Genomic DNA, 12179 nt, shown 5'->3' on the forward strand with positions numbered 1-12179 from the left:
GTTGAATTTTATCAAATGCATATTCTATACCTATTAAAATGATCTTATGGTTTTTCTTTTTTAGTTAATGATGTAATCATACATTACTTTCAGAAGAAATTCTTTCTTTATAATATTCAGTCACCCCATCCAGATGTATTTATTTCATTCACACCCATAGCCATCACTTAGTAATATTTTTTTACTTTCTTCAGTTTCTATACGTTTATTGATAAGATTATTCCTAGATATCTTGCATTTTTGTTCCTAGCATAGTCAGAATGTTATGAATAGTCTTACAGTTTTCCCCCCTTCTGTGTTGGTTTGTTGTGCCAGGTATAAAAGAAAAGAAAAAATCAGTGAAATCTACAAAAGATGGCATATCTCCAGTGGAAGAAGCTGAAATAGAAAGACAAAAGGTAAAACATGATCATTGTTACATGACTAGTGGATAATTGATATGTACAATTTAAATGAAGTTAGTTGTCTACATAAGTTTCTACTGTCCCTAAAAAAAAAAATAACTTATAAAATAAAACATAAAAAATAAAAATATAATATAAAAGATAAAACTTATATAGCAATGGTATTTATAATTAAGTTATAAAACACATAATTAAGTATTTTAGCAGTGCAGTTTTTAAGTTTTACCAAACATTTTTCCAGCTAGTACAAAGTTGAAATTTATCTCAAACCCAAAGCATGTCCTTTTTGATTAAAAGGAAAATAACTCATTATTAAAAATTCTTACTGTGGGACACCTGGGTGGCTCAGTTGGTTAAGCATCCGACTTTGGCTTATGTCATGATCTCGTGGTTCACGGGTTTGAACCCCACATCAGGCTCTGTGCTGACAGCTCAGAGCCTGGAGCCTGCTTTGGATTCTGTGTCTGTGTCTCTCTGCCCTTCTCCCACTCACTCTCTGGCTCTCTCCCTCTCTCTCTCTCAAAAATAAATAAACATTAAAAAAATTTTGGGGGGGCTCCTGGGTGGCTTGGTCAGTTACGTGACCAACTTCGGCTGAGGTCATGATCTCATGGTTCATGGGTTCAAGCCCTGCGTTGGGCTCTATGCTGAACGCTTGCTTGAAGCCTGGAGCCTGCTTCAGATTCTGTGTCTCCTTCCCTTTCTGTCCCTCCCCTACTTGTGCTCTGTCTCACTGTCTCTCAAAAATAAATAAATGTTAAAAAAAAATTTTTTTAATAAAAAAATAAATTTTTTTTTAAATTCTTACTGTAAGACCAAAAATACTACTATTAAAACCTTGAAATAATATTGCCATAAGTTTTAATTCAATCCAGATCTGTCCTATAATTCAGACTGCTTTTATGTTGTCAAGTGCTAATTTCTCTCTTATTATGTAAACAACATAAATTTAATGTATAAAATTAAAGTTTTTCTTGAAAATGCAGTGACCCTTATGCTTCAGTGACTCCAAAGATCCATGGCACAGATTAGTATGTATTTTTGTTGAGGTAGGAATTGGAGTCAACAGTGTCCCTATGACTGATGTTCATGTCACTCCCTGGGAGTCAGCCTGACTGGTCACCTAAACTCTGCACCATAATGCATATTTTCTAACCTCCATTTATTGCACGTAACAGTAATGTTCATAGAGTAAAGGAACACAAAAAAAATCTTTTGTGGAAAATGGCTTTAAAAAAGAAAGCCAACTAAAGGTGCCAGTGATGAAAGTGAAAGGAAATTAAAGCCATTTAAGTGTTAGTATAGGAAAATTCACCAAAGCCTGACAGCATACTCTGTATTTTCTCTAGTACACATTTTCTCTAGTATTTACTCAGTTCCTCAAAGTTCATGTTTAATCCCATGGTCGGTAGAAAATGTCACTGTTCAGTGGAAACAGACATATTAGATTTCAGAAGCAAATATTAAGATCCTGCCTTTATAGAAATGTATCAATATTGAAAAGTTAAAGCTAAAAAAAGCAAAAGAAAGAAGAAATACCTTGCTGTTAAAGCACATGTTTGGAAAGTGTAGTTTTTGTCACAAAATACTACACATTTGTTAGATTGAGTGTCATTACTTACAAAGACCAAAGTGATGGGGCTCCTGAGTGGCTCAGCTGGTTAAGTGTCCAACTTCAGCTGAGGTCATGATCTCACAGTTAGTGAGTTTGAGCCCCGCGTCAGGCTCTGTGCTGACAGCTCAGAGCCTGGAGCCTGCTTCAGATTCTGTGTCTCCCTCTCTCTCTGCCCCTCCCCTGCTCACACTCTGTCTATCTTTCTCAAAAATAAATAAACATTAAAAAAAATATATTTTTTTTAAAGACCAAAGTGAAAATGAGGAATTTTTATTTGAGAGATTTAGGGAATCTTTTCTATAGCCTATTAATCAGTTATAATAAGTGAAATGTCTGGTTTTTAAATACAAACTTTCATTCCTCTTGGTGATGCTTCTAAAACTTTTACCTTATTGCTCTACCAAGATCTTTGGGTTTCTTTATGAGTTTTGGTAATCTACGATCAGTTTATAGATGATAAATGATGTCCCAGAGCATTAGCGACCAGGTTCTCTTCCTAGAGGGGATATCTGTGCCCCATACTTCTGCTTGGGGGAAAGAAAGCACTGTTGTGTATTTGATCTTTATTTTCTCTCAACAGGCTGAAATGGCTCTGCTCATGATGGACGAGGAGGAAGAGAGCAAGAAACACTTCAATTATAATAAGATTGTAGAGCACCAGAATCTAAGCAAAAAGAAGAAAAAACTGCTGATGAAAAAGAAGGAATTATTAGAGGATGACTTTGAGGTAACCAGGGACAAAAGTCATTAGCCTCTTAAAGGTGGTATTGAATTTAAAGTCAGCTCTGGAGATGATCACGGAGCACAACCAAAGTTAGCCTGAAATGTCTTAAGAAGGGCCCGTAGTAGAGCCAGAGCTACCATCTTTTAGTCCAGAACAGCCAGTTCATCCCAGGGTGGATCAAATCACTGTTTATTTAGTTGGGTACCAGGTGAAGTATTGGCTTGTCTTTTGGTAGCCCTATTGCACCAAAAATACATACCTTTTAATGTTAGAATCTCATGCAGTGTGATGCTCACAGTGGGAAAGATATGCATACTCAAGCTTGACTGAAAAATAACAGGTTCATGTCACATCATATCACTGTGTGCAATAGCCACTGCAATAGGCTATACTTTTTTCATTGCTATATCTCTTGTTTCTGTCACTCCCTCTTTTCCCTCTTTTTGCTAATAAGTACATATTCCTAATAGTCATACAGGCCTTATGTGTGGGTTTGATTGAGCCTGTACAAAAAATCTAGAAACAACAGTCAGCAACTACTTAATGACTTCCAAGAGTAGGCCTTAAAACTCCATTGGACTGTCTGTGGGATACAGTTTTCTAATGAATCAATACAAAATGCTCACATTTGTATTTTATACAATCAACAACTCACTTCAAAATTTGGCCCCATTTTGGGCCTTCTGATTTATTAATTTATTTGTTTTTCTTTTGTATTTGCAGGTAAATGTTAAGGATGCACGGTTTCAGGCAATGTATACTTCCCACTTGTTCAATTTGGATCCTTCAGATCCTAATTTCAAGAAAACAAAAGCTATGGAAAAAATCCTTGAGGAGAAAGCCCGGCAGAGAGAACAAAAAGAACAAGAACTTACTCAGGCAATAAAGAAAAAAGAGAGTGAAATTCAAAAGGAATCACAAAAGAGGTCCATTGATCCTGCCTTGTCAATGTTGATTAAATCTGTAAAAAACAAAACAGAGCAGTTTCAAGCAAGAAAAAAACAAAAAGTCAAATAGCTGTTTGTTGTTTCTTTTTGGATTGAGAATGTGTTCTCCTAAAGTGTACTGAAGTGATAGAGGGAATATTTATTGGGAACAAAGCTTTCTTTCAAGAATATGAATAAAATCTTATTCTGACAGTTGTAAAATTTCTTCCCCTATACAACAGTTTGACTTAATTGTGGATGATTGACATATTTGTTCTGTATGTTTCCACAGATTAATCATAATTAATTAAACTGAAATACAAGATTTATAAAATTTTTGTATTTTATGAAATTGAGTCATACTAGTAGAAAATTACTCTTGTCCTAATTTTTTAAAAGATTATTTACAATTCTATATAAAAATAGAGAAGTGCCCAGTTGTTAAGTCTGAATAAGAGTTAGGAACAATTTGAAAATATGTAGATTCAATATGTTAATTTCTCTGGAAAAGGAGGCAGATTTAGGTATCTATGTAAATTTATTTTTCTGGCCATAATGGATAGAAGCCAATAACTTCATTGTTTGTTCATGTTTATTATAGTTTGTTTATGAAATTAATTTGTAAATAAAAGTATAAAATATTTTTATTATTTTGCGTAGCACTGACTTCTTTACTTTTATATCTATATATAGCACCTTAAATAAACTCTCTGAAAAATTGACTAAGAGGACAACTCTATGAAGAGGCAGTTCCAGGTTTGCATTGTTCATAATTGTATTTGAAATGTTCGTGAGCTCTGCAATGATTTTTCTATTTGTAGTAACAGAAAATTCTGTCTGCCCTTCAGATTTTTGGAATGCTTAGAAGGGTAGATATGTTACTACAGAGTTTAAGGATTCTTAATTCATTTTAAAATTAAGTTAAAACACACCTGTAGGGCCTTAATACTCCTGGATCTCCTCTGGCCTAGGTTTTATAAACTATTAACCATTTAGAGAGGAGAATTAAATGTGCTATATAAATAAGATAAAAAACAAAATGGTCACTTAGAACAAATGATAAATACGGTAGCTCCTGAAAGGCAGTAGGAGTTTAGCCAGGATTGTGGTAAATAGTAAGCTTAACATTTTTCATATAAAAATTCAAGCCTGCTAATGTAGTATGTGTTTTTAAGAATAAAAGGATGGAAAATTCAGAGGGATATCAAGATGACAAGGGCATATAAACAGACTCTGAAAGGAGAAAGAAAAAAAGAGGACATTGCTCATTATAACAGAGAAAAAGGCAGAGAGTAGTGTGTGTGTGTGTGTGTGTGTTTTCATAAAGCACTGGCATTGTTAGGTAATTCAGCCAAATAAAGCAGTGTTCCTATCGATGCTCTGTGAACTTCCCAGTATTTCACTCACTGAAAGACCATGAATCTTAATATGTTTATGAATATAGTCTATAAACAGTTTTATAATTATTCGTTTCCTTTAAACTATTTAATCATAATGTAGGAATTACTCAGGGTTTGATTTTAAGATTCCTGTGAAACTTAGCCCTTTGGTGTTTGATTGGTTTGGTTTGGTTTGTTTTTTTTGTTTTTGTTTTAGAGTTCTATGTTTTTAAGTCACTGTTTTTAATTGTAAATCTCATATTACTAATCAGGCACATAATTGCTTACAACAAATAAGTTGAGCTTCTAAGTTATGCATAGCTCTGACTCCTTTTCTCAAAGAATTGATACTTTTTAGGTAGAAGAAAAAATGAAAATAGTATTATCAGGTACATTAAATAAACATTCCACACCAAGAATGTGAGGATATCAATAAATAATTGCTAGTAGTAAAACTCAGGGGAAAAGTGGACACTGTCAAAATTCCAACAATGTGAGAATAGTTCGGGTGACCTTTAAGGTCACATTTATTTTATTTGTTTATTGTTGGTATCCTTGATACCAAAACCAGACAAAGACAGTACAAAAACACTGACTGACATGGTTAGTATGTAGAAATGTGACTCCTGGAGGATCTGTCCCATGAATTTAGGCATAAAAGTCCTCAAAATTAGCAGATTGAATCCAACATTGTAAAAAGAATTATACACCATACCAATAAATGGCGTTTAATTTCAGGTACACAGAGCTGGTTGATTCAAATTCAATCAACATAATCCACTATATTCACAGACTAAAGAAAATAAAATCATATCAATTGATGAGATAAAGTATCTGATAAAATCTAACACCCATTCATGATCAATAATAGGTTTGGAATAGAGAGAAACTACCTAACTTGATAAAGAGTATCTTTATGAAAAAACTAAAATTAACATACTGACTAGTGAAAGACTGCATGCTTTCCTAAGATTGAGAAGGATGCAAGGCTGTTTTAACCCTGTCTCTGGAAGTTTTCTGCATTATGATGGCTTTGACCCCTCAAGCCTCACTGACCCTAGAGAAACTGCCCCACCCCATGCTAGCCAATTCCTGGAGATAGTAAATAACTTGCAGGCAAGCACGCTTTTCAAATGCAAACCAACCAATCCAGAGCCCATATCCCCAACCACCTCCTTTACTGGGCTTTCACACTCAGGGCTCTATCCCCCTAGTATCCCTGTGTCCCGGAAGCAGACATACTAGGAACAGCCCATGTACCCTAGAGCCTACTGCAAATCCTAAACCTGCTTATCCCATCTTGCCTATCCCTCTCCAAAGAAACCACAAGGAAAGCTCTTGCCCATATCTTCCCCTGCCCTCTCTGCTTCCTGACCAAACCTAGTGTTTCTCTTTGTGGCCCCTTTCTGTGATATGCTATGCCCCCATTTTTGAAGGAATATGAGTATAAAAAACTTACATCATGACTGTCATTCCCATGTCTGCTTGTCTTGTATCTGTATAAACATATCCCAGGTATCCTTAAAACAATGTCCACTCTCACTACTCATTCAACATAATACTGAAAGTTCTAGCAAAAAACGAATAAAAAAGTAAAAAATACATAAAGATTGGACAGAAAGAAATATAACTGTCCCAATTTGCAGATGATACGATTGCCCTCATAGAAAATCCCAAGGAATCTACAAAAACAAAAACAGGCTCCTGGGTTCAACTCTTCGTTTCAGCTCAGGTCATGATCTCACATGGTTCGTGAGATGGAGACCCACATCATAGCCTGCTTGGGATTCTCTCTCTTCCTCTCTCTGTTCCTCCCTCTGTCTCTCAAAATAAATAAATTTTTTAAAAAACCCTCAAACTTATGAGTTCAGCAAGATTATAGGATACAATGTCTTGCACACAAGAATTAATCACATTTCTGTATATGTACTAACAATGAAATATGAAAACTGAAATTAAAAACACAGTTGTTCTGGGGCACCTGGGTGACTCAGTTAAGTGTCCGACTTTGGCTCAGGTCATGGTCTTGCAGTTCGTGAGTTCGTCAGGCTCTCTGCAGACAGCTCAGAGCCTGGAGCCTGCTTTAGATTCTGTGTCTCCCTCTCTGTCTGCCCCTCCCTCGCTCATGCTCTCTCTCTCTCTCTCTCTCTCTCTCTCTCTCTCTCAAAAATAAACATTAAAAAAAATTTTAAACCACAGTTCCAAATAAAATAAAATACTTAGGTAAAAACTTACCAAAACGTGCGGAATTTGTATGCTGAAAATGACAAAATGCTGATGAAAGAAACCAAAGACAAATGAGATGAGAAGACTCAACATAGTAAATATGTCAATTTACCCCCAAATGGATGTGCATATTTAAGGCAATTTTGTGGGGATTTTTTTTCCTTTTTACTGAAGTATAGTTGACATATAATATTACTTTAGTTTCAGGTCTACAACACAGTGATTTGACAAGCTTGTATGTTATGCTATGCTCACCACAAGTGAGATACCATCTGTTTCCATACAACGCTATTATGATGCCACTGACTGTATTTCCTATGCTGTATCATTATTCCTGCAACTTATTCATTGCATAACTGGAGCCTGTATATCTCACTCTCCTTCACCAATTTTGCCCATCTCCCCACTTACCCTCTAGCAACCATCTGTTTGTTTTCCCAGTATTCATGGGTCTATTTCTGCTTTTTTTTTATTCATTTGTTTTTTAGATTCCACATATAAGTGAAATCATATGGTATTTGTCTCTCTCTGACTTATTTCAGTTAGCATAATACTCTCTAGATCCATCTGTTATTGCAAATGGCAAGATGTCATCCATTTTATGGCTGAGTAATGTTCCTGTGTGTGTGTATACATACATATAAATATATGTATATATATAAATACTTATATATATATGTACATATATATAAATACTTATATATATATAAATACTTATATGTATTATATAAGTATATATATACTTATATATATATACTTATATATATATACTTATATATATATGTACTTATATATGTACATATATAAGTATTTATATATATAAATATAAATATTTCACATGTATTTATATATATACATGTATTTATACACACACACGCCACATGTTTTTTTTTAATTTTTTTTTTAATGTTTATTTATTTTTGAGACAGAGAGAGACAGAGCATGGACGGGGGAGGGTCAGAGAGAGGGAGACACAGAATCTGAAACAGGCTCCAGGCTCTGAGCTGTCAGCACAGAGCCCGACGCGGGGCTTGAACTCACGGACCGCGAGATCTCTTTTTTAGTGGAGCCTTTGTCTGGTTTTGTAATCAAGGTAATGCTGTCATCATAAAATGAGATTGAAAGTTGTTCCTCCATTTCTATTTTTTGGAATAGTTTGAGAAGAGGAGATATTAATTCTTCTTTAAGTGTTTTGTAAAATTCCCCTATGAGGCCATCTGGCCCTAGACTTTTGTTTGTTGGGAGATTTTGGATTACTGATTCAATTTGTTTTTGCTGATTGTTGGTCTGTCAAAGTTTTCTATTTCTTCCTGTTTCAGTTTTGGTAGTTTATATGTTATGTTTCTAGGAATTTATCCATTTCTTCCAGATTGTCCAATTTTTTGGTATATAATTTTTCATAACATTCTCCTATAACTGTTTGTATTTCCGCAATGTTGGTTGTTATTTCTCCTCTCTTGTTTGTGATTTTATTTATTTGGATCCTTTCTCTTATATTTGTGATAAATTTGGCTAGGGGTATATTAATTTTATTAATTTTTTCAAAGAATCAGCTCCCAGTTTCACTGATCTGTTCTACTGTTTTCTTTTCTTTATCATTTATTTTTGCTCTAATCTGTATTATTTCTCTTCTTCTGTTGGCTTTAGGCTTCATTTGTTGTTCTTTTTCTAGCTCCTTTAGGTGTAAGACTAGGTTGCTTATTTGAGATTTTTATTGCTTCTTGAGGTAGACCTGTCTTGCTATGTACATCTCTCTTATGGCTGCTTTTGCTGCATCACAAAGGTTTTGGACTGTTATGTTTTTATTTTCATTCATTTCCATGTATTTTTTAAAATTTCTTCTTTAATTTTTTGGTTGACCCATTCATTCCTTGGTAGGATGTTCTTTAACCTCCATGTCTTTTTGGTCTTTCCAAATTGTTTATTGTGGTTGACTTCAAGTTTCATAGCATTGTGTTCGGAAAATGTACATGGTATTATCTCCATCTTTTTGTACTTGTTTTTTGCACTTGTTGAAGCCTGATTTGTGACCTGGTATGTGATTTATTCTAGAAAATGCCCCATGTGCACTTGAAAAGAATGTGTAATCTATTGCTTTAGGATGAAAAGTTCTGAATATATCTGTTAAGTCCATCTGGTCTAGTGTATCATTCAAACCATTGTTTTCTTGTTGATTTTCTGTGTAGATGATCCATCCATTGATGTATGTCAGCTGTTACAGTCCCCTACTATTATTGTATTATTATCAATGAGTTCCTTTATGCTTGGTATTAGTTGTTTTATACATTTGCGTTATTTCAAGTTGGGAGCATAAATATTTACAATTGTTAGGTCTTCTTTTTGGATAAACCTCTTTATTATTATATAGTGCCCTGCTTCATCTCTTGTTACACTCTCTGGTTTAAAATCTAGTTTGTCTGATATGGTTTCACTCTTATGTGGATTCTGAGAAACTTAACAGAAACCCATGGGGGAGGGGAAGGGAAAAAAAAAAAAAAGAGGTTAGAGTGGGAGAGAGCCAAAGCATAAGAGACTGTTAAAAACTGAGAACAAACTGAGGGTTGATGGGGGGTGGGAGGGAGGGCAGGGTGGGTGATGGGTATTGAGGAGGGCACCTTTTGGGATGAGCACTGGGTGTTGTATGGAAACCAATTTGACAGTAAATTTCATATATTAAAAAATAAATAAATAAATAAATAAATAAATAAATAAATAAAAATAATAAAAAAATAAAATAAAAAAAAATAAAATCTAGTTTGTCTGACGTAAGTATTGCTATTCCAGCTTTCATCTGATGTCCATATGCATGATAAATATTTCTCTATCCCCTCACTTTCTATCTGCTTGTGTCTTTAGGTCTAAAATGAGTCTCTTGTAGACAGCATATAAATGGGTCTTGGGTTTTTTTTTAATCCATTCTGACACCCTATGTCTTTTTATTGGAGCATTTAGTCCATTTACATTCAGAGTCATTATTGATAGATATGAACTTGGTGCCATTTTATTACTTTTTTTGTCACTGTTGCTGGAGATTTTCTTTGTTCCTTTCTAGTCTTTGTTGCTTTTTGTGTTTTTCCTCCACTGAAAGGGTCCCCTTTAATATTTCTTTCAGGCTGTTCTAGTGGTCACAAACCCCTTTAATGTGTGTTTGTCTGGGAAACTCTTTATCTTTCCTTCTATTCTGAATAATAGCCTTGCTGGATAGAATATTTTTGGCTGCATATTTTTCCCATTCAGTACATTGAATATATCATGCCACCCCCTTCTGACCTGCCAAGTTTCTGTGGAGAGATGTGCTGCTAACCTTATTGGTCTTTCCTTATAAGTTAGGAACTTCTTTTGTCTTGCTGCCTTTAGGACTTTTTCTTTATATTTTGCAAATTTAACTACAATATGTCTTGGTGTTGGCCTGCATTTGTTGATTTTAATGGGAGTTCTCTGTGGCTCCTGGATTTGGATGTCTGTTTCCTTCCCCATATTAAGGAAGTTTTCAACTATAATTTCCTCAAATAAACCTTCTCCCTGCCCCCTTCTCTCTCTTCTTCTTCTGGGACTCCTATGATACAAATATCATTACAATTGATAGAGTCACTGAGTTCACTAAGTCTACTTTTGTGATCTAAGATTTTTATTTTCCTTTATTGTTCAGCTTCATTTCCCCCCATAATTCTATTTTCTATATCACTTATTCATTCCTCTCCATCTATCCTTGTGGTCTTTACAACCAGTTGGTTTTGAATCTCAGTTATTGCATTTTTCATTTCGGCCTGATATGTTTTTTACCTTTTTTTTCTCTATAGTAAGGGTTTTCCTGATGTCTTCAATGCTTTTCTCAAACCCAGCTACTATCCTTATAATTGTTGCTTTAAATTCTAGATCAAGCATATGCTTGTATCTGTTTTGATTAGACCCCTGGCCATGACCTTTTCTTGTTCTTTCTTTTGGGATGAATTCCTCAATCTTGACATTTTGTCTAAGTCTCTGTGTTCTCTGTGTTAGGAAAGACTTAATTTCCGGTTCCTGAGAGTAATGACTTTATGAAGAAGAGGTCATATAATGTCCAGGGACTGGTGCTTCAGGAAGTGACTCTGCATGCCCTCAGCTGCTATGTTATGGCTGCTCTATCCCTCAGGTCAGTCATCTGCAGAGTTTCTCCTTGCTTGTAGTGGGGAGTGTTTGGACCTTGGCCAGAGTGTAGCAAGTTTTAACTAGATATGCTCTGGTCCACTTGCTAAAAGAGAACTGATGCTATTTCCACTAGATATGAAGGTCTTGTAGAACTCTGTGGCCCATGAATGTGGTGTGTGGGTTTGTGCTGGTCTTCTTGGAGAAGGGCCTGTTGCACTGGTCCTCAGGCACACTTGCGGGAGAAAAGCAGCACCTGCACAGAGCAGAGGGGTGGGACTTGGTGTAAGCAGTTTAGGCTGCCAGTGTTAGCGTTGTGCTGTTTACTGAAGTTGGTTTATGCTGAGGGGCAGGGAAAGGAAATGGTGCCAGCCTTCTCTTTTTACCCTGGAGAGGGGAATCCGTGCCTGCTGCTCTCAAGGAAACACTCTCAGAGAAGTGAACAACTTCCCCTTGTGCATCACATGTGTTTTTCAGATCGGTGATTTCACATGATCTGTCTCTGGGTTGCTTGCCCACCTAGAGCAGCACAGCACACCCTGGGCTCTACCCTAGCCAGGCTGTTGACTTTCAAAATTACAATTCAGGTACTTGGTTATGGCAGGAACCTGCACTGGTCTTCTGAGAAAGGGTCTCACTGTGCTAGGACTGATGCAAGTTTCACCCAGAAGTGTAGTCATACCAGAACTCAGGGGCATGGGATTTGGAGCCAACAGACAAAACAGCCCATGTCCCAGTTAGCTGCCCTCAGTAGGTGTCTCTGCACCTACACTGAGGGGC

General features: G+C 35.7%; 1 protein-coding gene across 3 annotated transcripts in view; it reads left to right on the plus strand.

Moving 5' to 3' along the window:
• ESF1 (ESF1 nucleolar pre-rRNA processing protein homolog) overlaps positions 1 to 4319 on the plus strand; it is a 65047-nt gene extending 60728 nt beyond the window's left edge. For all 3 annotated transcript variants that reach the window (XM_058684848.1, XM_058684847.1, XM_058684849.1), the window contains 3 exons: positions 316 to 398; positions 2600 to 2746; positions 3467 to 4319. In XM_058684848.1, the coding sequence (XP_058540831.1) occupies positions 316 to 398; positions 2600 to 2746; positions 3467 to 3760 (524 nt within the window). In that variant the 3' untranslated portion in view covers positions 3761 to 4319. The remainder of the gene's footprint in view (positions 1 to 315; positions 399 to 2599; positions 2747 to 3466) is intronic.
• Positions 4320 to 12179: the final 7860 nt, after the last annotated feature.

This window comes from Neofelis nebulosa, chromosome 9 (genome assembly GCF_028018385.1).
Source record: "Neofelis nebulosa isolate mNeoNeb1 chromosome 9, mNeoNeb1.pri, whole genome shotgun sequence".
In the NCBI taxonomy this organism is placed as follows: domain Eukaryota; kingdom Metazoa; phylum Chordata; class Mammalia; order Carnivora; family Felidae; genus Neofelis; species Neofelis nebulosa.